The sequence below is a fragment of the Delphinapterus leucas genome, chromosome 8 (assembly GCF_059928025.1).
Source record: "Delphinapterus leucas isolate spDelLeu-1000000601 "Yukka" chromosome 8, BTC_Dleu_Yukka2, whole genome shotgun sequence".
Lineage (NCBI taxonomy): Eukaryota > Metazoa > Chordata > Mammalia > Artiodactyla > Monodontidae > Delphinapterus > Delphinapterus leucas.
Genome location: NC_143136.1, coordinates 33,385,346 through 33,401,138, shown reverse-complemented (window position 1 = coordinate 33,401,138; position 15,793 = coordinate 33,385,346). Strand labels below are relative to the sequence as shown.

Below are 15,793 nucleotides of genomic sequence, written 5' to 3'. Positions count from 1 at the left end.
CTGTTATATTCTTATTTTCCATGGAGAACACTGAGACACAGATATGCAGTGTACCAAGTCACACAGCCAATGAATGGTAGAGCCAAAATTCAAACCTAGGTGTTTTGGCTCCAGAGTATGTGTTACCAAACATTACTTTCTATTAGTTTTAACCATTACTCTGTATATTCAATTGTCATTAACCATTACTCTACACTCAAACAGGGGACCTGTTAATATTTGTTTGTTCATTCATTTGGGAGAGAGATTGAAAAAATTTTTTTGAAAATGTTTATCACATTTCCTAAAATTCAAGGACCACTTCTATTTTTCTTCATATAACCTCATTTTAAAAAAACACAACTTATATGTATTTTAAAGGGTAATTTCCCATCACTATTATAAATGGAAAGCCAGTGTTGTAAGTAGAAGGTAACTTTAAAAATTATTTATTTAATTGTAAATAAGGTGAAAGTAAAATCATATTATTAATTAGCTAGATATTGTTGCTTATCAAATTGTTTGAAACTTGAAGCTTGCTTTCTCTGTGTTAAAAGAGGAGACTAGCAAATGTTTGTTAGGAAATAGAATTACATTGTCACCAAGTTGAGATTTTCTTCTTTAGTAATTAGACAAAAGAAGGAAAACTAACTTTCAGTAATAACATGTCAATGTACTCCTAAAACCAGAAGTCTGACACTTTAGGAAAGTGAACTATATTATTCTGAGTCTCTTCCAACCATGAGAGACTTTGTGGCACTTAATCTGTTTAAAAAGAAAGCCATTCTTGGGACTTCCCTGGGGGTCCAGTGGTTAAGAATCCACCTTCCAATGCAGGGCATGCGGGTTTGATCCCTGGTCAGGGAACTAAGATCCCATGTGCTGCAGGGCAACTAAGCCTTTGCTCTCTGGAACCTGTGCACCACATCTAGAGAGAAGCCCGCACACCGCAATTAGAGAAGCCCGCGCACCGCAACGAAGAGCCCGTGCACTGCAAGGAAAGATCCCACATGCCTCAGTGAAGATCCCACATGCCACAACTAAGACTCAACGCAGCCAAATAATAAAAAAATTAAATTAAAAAAATAAAAGAAAGCCATTCTTTAAGTAAGTGAATTTATACCTACAGTATATTCTTTTACTTTCTTTTTTTTTTTTTTTTTTTAACGCACACTTTTTATTATATTAAAATCAGGCAATGGTCTGACAATAAAAAGTCTAGCTATGGAATACTGTTATGTTAAACTTTACTTACAGGATGTTAAATCCTTAGAACTAAGGTTTTCCCCAGAAAAAGATGAATGGAAACATCAATTGCTTTTCAGACTTGATAGCTGCTGCTTCAAAAGGTGGCTTTACACAAACACTAAGTTAAAAAAAAAAAACAAAAAAAACACCTTAGAACACAATGAATTGCTTTTATTTCGGTATGCGTCCAACATCTCAGCATTTAGTGGTCCTGAACGGAAAAGTGGAAAAACGCAGCCATTGGCCAGGAATTCCGGGGATCTGCCGTGCACACCGAGTTCTTTCTTATCCCTGCTGAGGACCGAGAGAAGCAGCAGCACCGAAACCAAAGTGTGCACCGAGTTCATGGTTCTTTTTGTTCCAGTTGTCAGATTCCAAACTAGACCCAAATGGATTGCAAGGATGACCAAATGAGAGCCCTGTTTAAAACTTCTTCAATTTTTAAAAGCTAAAGCAATTACAGGAAAAGAAAATTCATTCAGAGGGATCGTGTGTGCTTACAAGTGTCTTCTGTGGCCTTTCTCCAAGTTTAACCACCAAGGACTTTGAGAGCTGGCAGGTCTGTGACCCTGGTGACTGTTCTGTTCACCTTATCAAAACCTGAGCTAAGTAAACGTATCAGCTGAGATGACAGCAGAGGGTGGCAGGGCTGAGAACCCAATATTCATTTCCCAGGCTGGTGGAGAGTAAGTAAGTGTGGTTCCAAAACTAAATGAGGGAGGTCAGATATGCTTTCCAACCTTACCTGATGGCTTCTGGCCAAAGCAAGGAAGTGTCATGGAAAGTGTTGGGTGGTGATGGTGCAAAAAGGGACTTGAGGAGGAGGAAGGACAAAGCAGCACCCCTCGATTAAGGTGGAGGGAGAAGATACGGGGAAAGCCCTGAATTCCTCACCAAAGGCCAATTTCAGAGGGGAGCCGAGGGGGTTACAATCTATGCTTCGGCCAAGGGTGGTAGTGGAGAATGGGAAGAGGATGGTGGCTTGGAAGGGGGGCAGCATTTAAGACTTAAAGAAAGAAACCAGGGGTGCAGACAAAGCATCCCCCACACCCAGCAGGAGTCCCACAGGCTGTGACCTGAAACCCTTACATCTAACTCTAAGAAGCCACCCCAAGCTGGAGGGCTGTTGCAGGGAGGGAGGAGGCAGGGGGAGGGGAAGGGGAGAAGGCAGAGACCCCAGGCCATGTAAATCAGCAGCAAGGTGATTGCGTGGTGTGTCTTTTCACAGTTGAGTTAGATGTGCCCCACCGGTTATGATGGGAATCAATTGAAATATACTTTCTTGATCCCAGAAGTTCAACTATGTGGACAGTGGTTACACTTGACAGGATGATTTGTTATAGCACAACTTATATATTTCAAATGGACAAAAAATTAGTATCATTTACAGTATCTTAAGATAAACTGCCTTTGAATGGGAGCTTCCTTTCCAGTACTTTGAGGTCTACAAGATGTATCTAGAAAACTTACTACTGTGGAAAATGAAGACTGCTTAAATCGAATGGGGGTAGGGGAGGGCCTGTGGTTTTTCTTTTTGATTAATTGCTGTAACACTGTCCTTCAGGAGGCTGAGGGAGTTTCACATTTTCTTTAGACATCATTAGGCGCCGGAGCTCTTGCAGGACAACTTTGATGCTATATGAGTTCTGCCATTTTGCTAGCACTGATATGGCTCTTGGGTCCACCACTCCATTAGAACTATTAACTCCATTCATATTAATTTTTGTTACAAATCTTACAAAGGGGGGTGCTTCTGGGTATTTAGGTCCACATTCTATTTTAAGGCTGTATATTCGGTTTTCATAAATTGTTCTTGGAGGCCCAATTATCATCCCTGTCCATCTTGTAAGTGTCATGTCTTCGTCATCTTCTAGACCCCAGCTAACTGTGCCATCTCCTACTCCTTTCTGGCCTTCTTCGAGTTCTTCCAACAGTCGGAAATTGCGAGGGACTTTTACTCCCGAGCCCGTGGTGGCTGCTATCTTGCGTCGCTGTCACCTCTTTTACTTTCTTATACCCTTAATTCATCCTTAATGTGCTTGTAAATTCCAAGAGTTTGAAAGAAGTATATAATTATTGCAAGGTTCACAGTTATTTTAGAAAATTTTCTTGTTAAGACTTCTGGAATTGGTATAATTAACCTCCCTAACTATAAACGAGATAATCAAGTTGGTAGAAAAGCCAGCAAAAATTTGTCATTTAAAAAATATTAAATAAACCTAACTCATTTAGTGGGAAGTTCTTAGATGAAAGTCAGTATAAAAATGTAGAATCCTTTTCTTTTCTTTTATGTACATTATTCATTAAGTTGATGGTTGGATCAAGTTGATGAGAAATAAAGATCAAACTGCATCTAAAGCTAGGTATAAGAAATTCTAATTTATGCTGTGCTGTTAAGATTAGAAATTCTAATTTCAGAGTCTGGCAGCAAATGTCTTTATCTCACACTAAGCTAGAAAAGAAAGCCTACATTCAGAGAAGCTGACATTGGCATAGGGCCACAGGTAGGTTTTTAGCTATTGTGAATTTATACTAATTTTTTTCAGTTTTTACTGCTTCTGTGACAGCATTAAAGTGATTGAGTAGACAGAAAATGGGAAATAAGAATGTTTTAAAAGTCTTTGCTTAATACTTCATGAAGCATTTTAGCAAGAAGCAAAACAAAATATGTCATTCCTTTTTATACTTATTAAAAATATTAGTGGAGAAAGAGTGGCACAAGAGAAATAGAGGAGTGTATCCTTTAGAAAATATTCTTTAATGTGGTAGTAATAAGATTCTATTTACACATGTTATGTGTTGTTGGTCACACAGTTTTCATTCTGAAGTTTTGTTAGCTCTGTCCTATTGAAAGTCCATCCCATTCCATACCTACCTACTTTGCTCCTATTCTCTCAAAAAAATAATCACTCTTCCTTTTGGTGTTTTTAAACTTTATATTACTTGATTGTCTTGAAGAGCAAAGCCAAACCTGTTGGCTAATCTGGCTTTACTGATAAACTCAGTGGAAGTTTTTGGTCTGTAAAATCCAAATCCCAAGTGTATATGGTAGAATTGACTGGTGTTTAAAAATAAACGTCTCCTGAGATACAAATGTGTATATTGATCAAGAAATAATTTCCATGCCTTTATTTCAGTATATATAATTTTTCTTGTCTTTTATGATTTCCGGTTCCATTTGTGTTCCTCTCTGTCTGTCTGCCTGCCTTAACTGTGCTTCATTTCCATGTAGTATCTCTCTGATAACTGAGAATTTTCTGCATCTTTTCATATGGAAAAACTGATTATTCTTAAATCCATAAATATTTAGTGGTTTCAGATGCCAACATATCATAAGAAGTAAAGTCATAGATACATGAAAACACTTCAAATACATTCAAAACCAAGATGAAACTGTTACTAACCAGGGTTCTTGGACTCCTTAATCAATAGAAATTGATAAGAGGCCAGGCAAGAAATTCAGGCAAGGCTTTGTTGGGACTCCTGCTGCAGCAGGAGGGAGTGAAAACAAGTAACAGATTCCTTTGCCTGCTCCCTGGGGTTGCGGAGGGGTGAGAGCTGGTCCCTTATATGGGGTAGGGTAGGGGCCGGTCCTGGCTTTGAGCCAGAGGGGTGACTTGGGTGGTTTGCCTACCCCCTTGGTGGTGCTATGTGCAGGGGGCATGTGTAGTACCCTGCTTTCCCTCCTGACTCCTCAAGAAGTGGCAGTTGGGTTTTTTGTCTTTTTGTGTCTTGTTCATAATTTGCCCCAACTGTGAATGCACGCAGTTATTTTTAGTCCCTTATCATTTCTTTGTATTTTGTTGCTCCAGGAGACACTGGTCCAGGTGCAGGCATTGCAGTAAAAGGTCCCAGGTCCCAGGTTCTAGCCTGTCTCAAAATTAGCTGTGGTTTGAATAGCAGCTGTCTTTAAAATAATATGTTGATTTTTTAAATTGAGGTGTAATTGACATATGAATATATTTGGTTTCAGATGTTCAACATAATCTGTATAATAATCTCCACACACTCTGTATCTATAACCTAAGTTTTTTTTTTAATATTCCACATGAAAGTATTTGTATAAATATTCCACATATGGTATTTGTCTTTCTCTGTCTCATTTATTTTACTTAGCACAGCTCCTTCAGGGTTCATCCATGTTGTTGCAAATAGAAAGATTTCCTTCCTTTTATGGCTGAATGATATTCCATTGTGTGTGTGCACACACACATGTGCGTGTGAATGCATGTGTATATGTATGTACTTATATACATATACCATATTTTCTTTATCCATTCATTTATCAATAGACACTTAGGTTGTTTCCATATCATGGCTATTATAAATAATGCTGCAGTTAACACGGGGTGAATATATCTTTTTGAGTTGGTGTTTTCATTTTCTTCAGATAAGTACCCAGAAGTGGAATTGTTGTATCATATGTTAGTTCTATTTTAATTTTTTGAAGAAACTCCATACTGTTTTCCACAGTGGCTGCACCAATTTTCATTCCCACAAACAGTGCGCAAGGGGTTTCTTTTCTCCACACTTCACCAGCACTTGTTATTTTCTTGTCTTTTTGATAAATAATGTTTAATAGTAGGTGAACAGACATCGTTGGCTGGGAATGCACTGATGGCTTCAAAATACTGTTTTAAGTACTTCTCAAAGTGTCTCTTTAAAAAGGTACATTTTATTCTAGCCAAATATGAAGTTAGCCTAATCATCTGCTAAAAAAATAAAAAGGATCATCTGAGGGAAGGAAAATACTAGATTTCCAAAATAATCATTTGATTCTTTGGGTGGTTGTATAGCATAATGATGAAGAGCATTGGCTCTCAATCTCAGTGCCTGGGTTAAACCTTGCTGTTTTACTTGCTAAACATAACCTTGAGCAGGTTACTTAGCCTCTCTATGTATCAGTTACCTCATATGCAAAATAATAGTATCTAATTTATATGGTTGTTGTATAGATTAAACAAGATAATGCATGTAAAGTGCCTAGCATGTAGTAAGCATTCAATAAATAATGGCTATGATTAGGAGGGAACTGTCTAAGCCACCTATTACAAACATCCTCCCTTATTTAATTCTTTTTTTTTTTTTTTTTTTTTACTATGAAGGATACTTTTCTGCTAGTTTTACTTTATTATATGAGGCCTATATTCTGTGATCTCTTTTAAAATTAATTTTTATTGGCGTATAGTTGGTTTTCTGTGATCTTTTTTTATTTGCAGGAAAGATTGTTACTGGGTTTCTCATTAAATGTATTCAGGTTCCTATGTCCTTCTAGGTGAGAAATAGAAGATAGTATTTCCTGCATCTTTCATCCCCCCACAACAAAAACTATAAGAAGTTATTCCTGTGCGAGTTTGGGATTAGCAGAGGCAAACTGTCATACAGGATGGATAAACAACAGGGTCCTACTATATAGCATAGGGAACTATATTCAGTGTTCTGTGACAAATCATAACGGAAAAGAATATGAAAAAGAATATATATATAACTGAGTCACTTTACTGTACAGAAGACATTAACACAACATTGTAAATCAACTATACTTCAATAAAATTTTAAAAATTATTCTTGAAAAAATGGATATCCTGCTTAATTTTTCCTAAGTGTAAACTTCTCAAGGTTTTGAAAAATGAATAAAACACAGTTGATCTTCAGGATTCCATATTTGTGACTCCTTACTTGCTAAAATATATTTTTAACCCCAGAATCAATACTCACAGTGCTTTCTCAGTCATTCACAGACATGAGCAGAATAATAAAAAAATTTGAGTCGTCTAATGTGCGTGTTAGCAGCTAAGGTCAATCAAGGCAATGCGCTGCCTTCTTCCTTGAGCTCTCATACTGTAAACAGGTGTCCTCTTCGTAGTCTATTTTGTGCCATGCGTTTTGCATTTTTGTTGGTGATTTTTTTGGTTTAAAATGACCCTCAGTTGTAGTGCTGAAGTGCTGTTTAGTGTTCCTAAGTGCAAGAAGTCTTGATGTGCCTTACAGAGAAAATACATGTGTTAGGTAAACTTCTTTCAGGCATGTTATAGTTCTGTTGGTCATGAGTTCAATTCTAATGACACAATAATGTACAGTATATTAAATGACTTTTTTTCTTTTTTAAAATTAATTTTTATTTGAGTATATTTTACAGTGTTGTATTAAAGTTTCTGCTGTACAGCAAAGCGAATCAGCTATGCATATACATATATCCCCTGTTTTTTGTATTTCCTTCCCATTTATTTAGGTCACCACAGAGCATTGAGTAGAGTTCCCTGTGCTATACAGTAAATGACTTTGAACAGAAACACATACAAAAGAAGGTTATATATTGGTGGATTGACAAAAATGTTTTGACTAGAGGCTCACCTGACCCTGTATTTCCCATAGAAACAATGATTCAGTATTTGCTAATAAAGTGTTTGCAATAATTTTATAGAACATGACTACCACAGTTAACGAGAATCAAATGTACAGATGCTCCTCAACTTACGATGGGGTTACAGCCTGATAAATCCATCGTAGGTTGAAAATATTGTAAGCAGAAAATTCATTTAATACTCCCAATCTAACAAACATCATAACTTAGCCTAATCTACTTACACATTCTTAAAATACTTAGCCTACAGTTGGGCAGAATCATCTAACACAAAGCCTACTTTATAATAAAATGTTGACTAGCTCAGATAATTTGTCTAATACTGGAAGTTAAACACAACTGGTGTGGGTACAGAATGGTTATAAGTGTATTGGTTGTTTACTCTCGTTTTCTTGTGGCTTACTGGGAGCTGGAGCTCACTGCTGCTGCCCAGCATCACAAGAGAGTATGGTACCTCATATGGCTAGCCCAGGAAAAGCTCAAAACTCAAAATTTGAAATATGGTTTCTACAGAACACATATCATTTTCATACTATCATAAATTTTAAAAATCCTAAATCAAATCATCATAAAGCAGGGGCCATCTGTATATATACTGTGGTAGGCAACCTCTGACATGGCTCTCAGTGATCCCTGTCTCCTGGTATTCTCACCTCTGGGTAATCCTGGCTCTCTGAATGTGGGTGGGACCTGGTGACTTGATTCTAACAAATAGAATACGGCAAAAGTGATAGGATATGACTTTTGTAGTTAGGTTTTGTAAAGACTGTGACTTCTGTCTTGCTGGTATACTCTCTCTGGCTCTTCTGTGCCAGTTCTGATGAAGAGGGCTGCCTGGCAAAGAACTGAGGTTAGCCTCCTGCCAACAGCCAGCAAGGAACTGCCAACAGCCCATAAGGAACTGAATCCTACCAACAACCACTTAGTAAGCGCAGAAGCAGTTACTTCACCACTTAAACCTTGAGATAACTATGGCAGTACCCTAAACCTTAATTGCAGCCTTGTGAAAGGTCCTGAAGCAGAGCACTCAGTTAAGCAGTACCTGGATTCTGACAAACAGAAAATGAAAAAATAAAGGTGTATTGTTTTAAGTCATTAAATTTTAGGGTAATTTGTTATGCAACAATAAGTAATCAATGCGTGTATAGTTAAATCCATATAGTTACATATTAAGACCTCTAAACACAATAGTTGAGATGGAGCAGGCAATAAAAAGCTGTGCTGTGTTTTGACTTTTGGCAGCTTTTATTCTTTCTCCCCAATGTTCAATTATTATTTTCAGTTCTAATTTTTGATAATAGTGACCACGATTCCTTCTTTTTTATTCCTTTTTCATATGAAGATTGCTCTATGTAGAGGAAAAAGTTTGAGTATTACAATTAATATCTTACATTTCTATGTAGATTCAGTAATTATTAACATATTCAAAATTTGCTTTCTTGCCCACCTCCTTTCTTTATAGATGGATGGACAGATAGATACCTGTTTTCTTATTGTTGCTGTTGTTGAACTATTTGAAAGGAAGCTACAAATATCACATGCATCTCTTAGAAATACAAGACATCATTCTCAAATCCAAGGAAATTAACAATAAATTCCATAATATCATGCAGTATCTTAGTCCAACCACAGACTTCCCCATAATGACTTTTATAACTTTTTCTCAAAACAGAATCCAGTTAAGGATGATGATACATTGCATTTGATTGTTTTGTCTCTTTAGTTTCTGTTAATCTAATACAGTCTTCCCCTACCCCTATAGTTTTACTATACATGAAATAGACTTCTAGAGAGTTTAGGCCAGTTGTCCCTACATTCTGGGTTTGTTAAATTGTTATTGTATTTTTAATCCCTTGAAATTTCTAAATTGGAAGTCTAGAAGGTTGATTTCATTGGAGTTAAACATTTTGGCAAGAATACTTCATGGGTGATATTGTATACTTCTTATTGTATCATATCAAGCACAGTATCATTTAAAATGATGACTCTCCATTGGAAACGTACATTTTTTCCTTTGCAATTAGTAAGTAATCTGCGGGTAGTTACTGTGGCACCGTGCAAACAATTTTGTTATTCAACAACCTTTTCACTTCATGCATTGGTAATCCTTTCCCAAACTTGTTATTATTTTAGGGTTATAAAATGGTGATTTTCTTATTATATTATTTATTCTATTAATAATAGCTGGCATTCTTGTGTTAAAAAAAGAAAAAAAAGAAATGAACAAAAAGGTCATTTTTGTTTTTGAGTATTACTATGAACTTGTGGGGTTTTTTTTAATGCTAAAATAACCATGAATTTGGCTAGAAGAGTGCTTTTAAGCTGGTTCTCTGTCCTTTTTAAAAAAGTAACACCTTTATTGAGATACAGTTAACATCATAATATATTCACCCCCCTTTTTTTTTTTTTTTTTTTTTTTGGCGGTACGCGGGCCTCTCACTGTTGTGGCCTCTCCCGTTGTGGAGCACAGGCTCCGGACGCGCAGGCTCAGCAGCCATGGCTCTCGGGCCTAGCCGCTCTGCGGCATGTGGGATCTTCCCGGACCAGGGCATGAACCTGTGTCCCCTGCATCGGCAGGCGGACTCTCAACCACTGCGCCGCCAGGGAAGCCCCACATTCATCCTTTTAATGTATATATTTAATGTGTAAAAGTCGGTGTTTTTTAGTATATTCACAGTACTGTACAACCATCACCACTATCTAATTGCAGATCATTTTCATTACCTCAACATAGAAACCCTAAACCCATTACCAGTCACTCTCCATTACCCCTCTCCCCCCAGGTCCTGGCAACCCTAATCTACTTACTGTCTCAGTGGATTTGCCTATTTCGGACATTTCATATAAATGGAATCATAGAATATGTGGTCTTTTGTGTCTGACTTTTTTCACTTAGGATAATATTTTCAAGGTTCATCCATGTTGTAGCATGTATCAGTAATTCATTCCTTTTTAGCAATAAATAACATAGTTGGTCCCCCATTCCATGGATATGGAGGACCAACTGTACTCTGCCATTTTTATAATTGTCTTAAGCATCTGTGGACTTGGTTATCCATGGGGTTTCTGGAACCGATTCCCCTCAGATACCGAGGGACGACTATATTCCACTGTATGAATATATCGCTTTTTGTTTATTCATTCATCAGTTGATGGACAGTTGGGTTGTTTCCAGTGTTTGCTATCAGTAATACTGCTATGAACATTAATGTACAAGTTTTTTTGTGGACATATGTTTTCAGTTCTGTGTATACCTAAGAGTGGAATTATTGGGCTTTATTGGTAAATCTGTATACTTAACTTTTGATGAACTGCCAAACTGTTCTCCAAAGTGGATGAACCATTTTACATCACCAACAACAATGTTGTCCATGTCTACAGAAAAAGGCAACAGGGATTTTGATAGGTACTGTATTGAATCTGTAGGTAAATTTGAGGAATATTACCATCTTAATAATATTAAGTTCTTTAATCCATAAGCATGAGATGTCTTTCCGTTCATGTAGGACTTTTTTGTTTTGTGTTTTGGCCACACCACGTGGCTTGCAGGATCTCAGTTCCCTGACCAGGGATTGAACCCAGGCCATGGCAGTGAAAGCACTGAATCCTAACCACTAGACCACAAGGGAACTCCTCCCATTTAGGACTTCTTTAATTTCTTTCAACGATGTTTTGTAGTTTTAGTGTACAAGTCTTAACACTTCCTTTTGCTAAATTTGTTCCTAATTATTTTTGTCTTTACTGTAGCTTATTGTCTTTAACCAAGATAGCTACACATTGAGTATACACCATTTATAAGAAATACATTTTAAAAATATTCAGTTTTGGTAAAATACATATAACAGAATTTGCCATCCTAACTGTTTATAAGTGTACAGTTCAGTAGTGTTAAATGTTGGTGGAAGGAGAAAGTCGGAGGCTTTGGTGTTAATAGATGAATGTAGGAAGTGGGGGCAAAAGGGGGAGGAGAGAACTATTTTCCAGATATTCTCGGTAGCTTTACAGTTCTACTCCCAATTCATTTCCCTATCCTCAAGTCTACTTATGGCATTTATTAAAGTAGCAGGGAAATGTAGCCACCCTAGTATGTCTGTCACTGGACCATTTTTTGGCTGTCGATTTCACTTTCCCTTTATTCCTGCAATCATTTACTAAGTACTGTAATGTCTTAACTACTTTTTTAAAACTAAAAATTTTTTTCATAGTCTTGCCAGTTACTTTGATTACCTTTCAATCCTAGGATACATCCACAAGACCTCAGCCTATTCCATTACATATCCCTATATTTTCTACTCATTTCCTCTGCATTTCCAAGATGTTCAGTAATTTGTTAAATTAATTAATTAAAGATTAATTGATAAAATGACTGACATAGCTTCGTGAAAATGGCTTACCCAACAAGATCTATTGGTTTAATGTTATGAGAAAGCAATGTTTGAAGGGTTATATATTAAAAAGAGAAACTCCTATTGACTTCAATTCTGAAGTGTTTTAAAATGAAAAAAAGAAATGGCATTCTTTTTTTTCTTTTAATTGAACTAGAGTTGATTTACAATTCTGTGTTAGTTTCAGGTGTATAGCAAAGTTATTCAATAATATATTTATATTCGGTCATATTTATATACTCTATCAGATTCTTTTCCATTATAGGTTATTCCAAGATATTGAATATAGTTCCCTGTGCCGTACAGTAAATCCTTGTTGTTCATCTGTTTTATATATAGCAGTGTGTATCTGTTAATCACATACTCCTAATTTATTACCCCCCTTTCCCTTTGGTAACCATAAATTTGTTTTCTACGTCTGAGTCTGTTTTGTAAATAAGTTCATTTGTATTATTTTTTAGATTCCACATATAAGTGATATAATATTTGTCTTTGTCTTTCTGACTTAGTTCAGCTAGTATGATCATCTCTAGCTCCTTCCATGTTGCTGGAAATGGCATTCTTTTTTTTTTTTAGAAATGGCATTCTTTAATTTCAGTTTCTATTAATATTGGCACAGAGATTAAAAGCCTGATGTTTAATTCAGGCTTTCTATTTTAGAATTTATGGAGTATGTTTTTCTGCCTGCCTTTGTTTTTTTGTTATTGTTATTTGGGTTTTTGTTGTTGCCATGAAATAGAATTTTCCCTACTCATTTTTATATGCGATTTTACTTTTATATTTTATAAATTTTTTTATTTTACTTTTGGCTGCGTTGGGTCTTCATTGCTGCGCATGGGCTTTCTCTAGTGGCGGCAAGCGGGGGCTACTCTTTGTTGCGATACGCGGGCTTCTCATTGCAGCGGCTTCTCTTGTTGCGGAGCACGGGCTCTAGTTGCATGGGCTTCCGTAGTTGTGGCCCGCGAGCTCAGTAGTTGTGACTCGCAGGCTCTAGAGCACAGGCTCTGTAGTTGTGGCGCACGGGCTTATTTGCTCCATGGCATGTGGGATCTTCCCGGACCAGGGCTCGAACCCATGTCCCCTGCATTGGCAGGCAGATTCTTAACTACTGCGCCACCAGGGAAGTCCCTTATATGCGATTTTAAAAGAGGTTTTTACAGAATTTTTTTCCCAATAGAAATTTATGCTTATATTTAAAACAGTAGTTTACAATTATTTCACTACAGAGACTTCTTTTTTTCTACCTGTCCTTAGTCTCTCCGTGCCATTTTGGGGATGATTTTGTCTACCACAGTGTATTTTATTTAGTAAAAGATCACTTCTTTTCCCTTTAAAAAATTCAGTCAGACACATCTCAGTGCCAAGCCACCTAGCAAGTCAACATGGTATTTCTAGTTGCCAAAGCTGCTGACCAGAGGTCGGTGTTTTGAAGTAAAGGAAAAGGTTATTTCCTTTATCAAAGACTAAAAATACACTGAAATAAGTGCTAATAGTATCTGTAAGGCATTTTATAAATACTGGAAATTGTTACTGAGTTCTGGTCTTTATGTGTATGTATATATCCTTGATATTTTAAAAATAAAAAGTTATCTTTGAAAAAGGTGAGAACCATTCTCTTAGGGTGTTTTTTTAATTGTGGTAAAATACGCATAACATAAAATTTACCATCTTAACCATTTTTAAGTGTACAGTTCAGTAGTGTTAAGTACATTCACATTGTTATGCAACCAGTCTCTAGTCTCCAGTCTCATCTTGCAAATCTGAAGCTCACAAAAGTTAAATATAATGTTCATCTTTGGGGAGTATTACATTTCTTACCCCACAATACAACCAAAGCACTTTGTTTTAAATAAACAAATATCATTTATTTTTCCAATGTTAAAAGTTCATTCTGTAGTTAATAGCGGGGTTATAGGCATTTCTTATATAGACTTTTTTGTTTGGATGTTAATATGTCTACAATTGTGAGAAAAACATGGGTAAAACTAGAAAAAATTTTTATTCTAAACTATTCCTAAATGTCTGATTTTTAGATAACTTGAAAGTTGTATATATTTGCACACATCTCTGTAAGATGTTACGTGAGCAGTAGGAGGTATACTCATTTATTTGTCAGCTATTGCCAATAATACTCATCAGTAAGCCACCTCTAAGTTCAGTGGCTTTAACAACAACCATTTATTCTCATAATCAGTGGTCTTGCAGATCTGCTGGAGTTTTCCTGATACAGGCTGGACTGAGCTCCAGGCTGCAGGGTCATTTCAGGTCTTCTCTGGGGCTCAGGATAAAGGGGCAGCATTCTACTCAGAATAGTTCTTCTCATAGTGGATTAGTTGATCACAGAGAGTTCGAACAAAACCACCCAAGCATATTTTAGGTCTCTGTTAGTTTTATATTTGCCAACTTCCTGTTGGCTGAGTAAGTCACATGGCTAAATTTATTGGCAAGGGGTGGGGAGCTACAGTCCATCTACCTCCATAGGAGGCCATAGCAAGAATGTGGATCTATTTCTGTTACAGAAAAGTGAGAACTTTAGGAAGTAAACAGAATTGATTTCTAAACTTAAAAGGCAGATTTTTTTTAGCACCTATATATTTAGTACCAACTCTTTTCTGTATGTTATAAATTCCTCACTCCTTTTAAAATAAAATTTGTTGTATATAAGATTGGACATCTAAAATGTACCCACAAATGGTATAAATCAAAATTATTTTTACTCTGCTAGCTTTTAATACAGATGTTTTAGTTAGGTAATTTTCTACGTTCTTTTAAATAGCCTGTCAGTTAATGTAAAGATCAATACTTTTTCTTTTTTATTAGGTTGGTATTTTTTTATATCGTAGATATTAATCCAGCTATATCAATAATCACTTTAAACATCGATGTCTTATTTTTTATTTTTATATTATTTATTTATTTTTGTGGTACGCGGGTCTCTCACTGCCGCGGCCTCCCCCGTTGCGGAGCACAGGCTCCGGATGTGCAGGCTTAGCGGCCATGGGTCACGGGCCCAGCCGCTCCGCAGCATGTGGGATCCTCCCAGACCGGGGTACGAACCCGTGTCCCCTGCATCGGCAGGTGGACTCTCAGCCACTGCGCCACCAGGGAAACCCTTAATTTTTAATTTTTAAAATAAATTTACTTATTTATTTTTGGCTGCGTTGGGTCTTCATTGCTGCGCGTGGGCTTTCTCTACTTGCGGCAAGTGGGGGCCACTCTTCGTTATGGTGCATGGGCTTCTCATTGCAGTGGCTTCTCTTGTTGCAGAGCACAGGCTCTAGACGTGCGGGCTTCAGTAGTTGTGGCACACAGGCTCAGTAGTTGTGGCTCATGGGCTCTAGAGTGCAGGCTCAGTAGTTGTGGTACATGGGCTTAGTTGCTCTGCGGCATGTGGGATCTTTCCAGACCAGAGCTTGAACCTGTGTCCCTTGCATTGGCAGGCAGATTCTTAACGACTGCGCCACCAGGGAAGTCCAGTTGGTATTTTTAGTTGATGATTTTTGAAGTGTTGGATCTATCAAATCATTGGAGTTACTAAACAATCACTCATTTAAAAAGATTAATGTGTTTTGTTTTGCAATTTGATGTAATACTATGCTATTTTTTAAAAACATAAATTGCTTTTATCTCACAGAGATCATATGATAACTGTTTGTTTGTTTGTTTTTGTTTGAAAACCAAGATGGAGTTGTACTAAAACTGTAACTTCTTACACTGCCTAGCATTTCATTAGTGCTTCTAAGCAGGACATATAGGTGCCTCTAAGACAAGTTTGTAGACAAAAATATGTACAAGGAGGGGCTTCCCTGGTGCCGCA

General features: G+C 36.9%; 2 protein-coding genes across 2 annotated transcripts in view; one reads left to right on the top strand and one right to left on the bottom strand.

The window, feature by feature from the left end:
- The window catches only part of BMPR2 (bone morphogenetic protein receptor type 2), a 193,481-nt gene that overhangs the window by 98,945 nt on the left and 78,743 nt on the right, over window positions 1–15,793 (top strand). The window lies entirely within an intron of this gene.
- Window positions 1,130–3,233, bottom strand: LOC111171742 (ubiquitin-conjugating enzyme E2 variant 1). The gene is made up of 2 exons (XM_089915954.1): window positions 2,698–3,233; window positions 1,130–1,345 (listed from the first exon to the last, which is right to left on the bottom strand). The coding sequence occupies exon 1, from the start codon at window positions 3,081–3,083 to the stop codon at window positions 2,766–2,768; it is 318 nt and encodes a 105-aa protein (XP_089772080.1). The 5' UTR covers window positions 3,084–3,233; the 3' UTR covers window positions 1,130–1,345; window positions 2,698–2,765.

Bases quoted from the DNA above. Each gene is read 5' to 3' on its own strand.
- LOC111171742 (XM_089915954.1), bottom strand. From the start codon at position 3,083: ATGACACTTACAAGATGGACAGGGATGATAATTGGGCCTCCAAGAACA.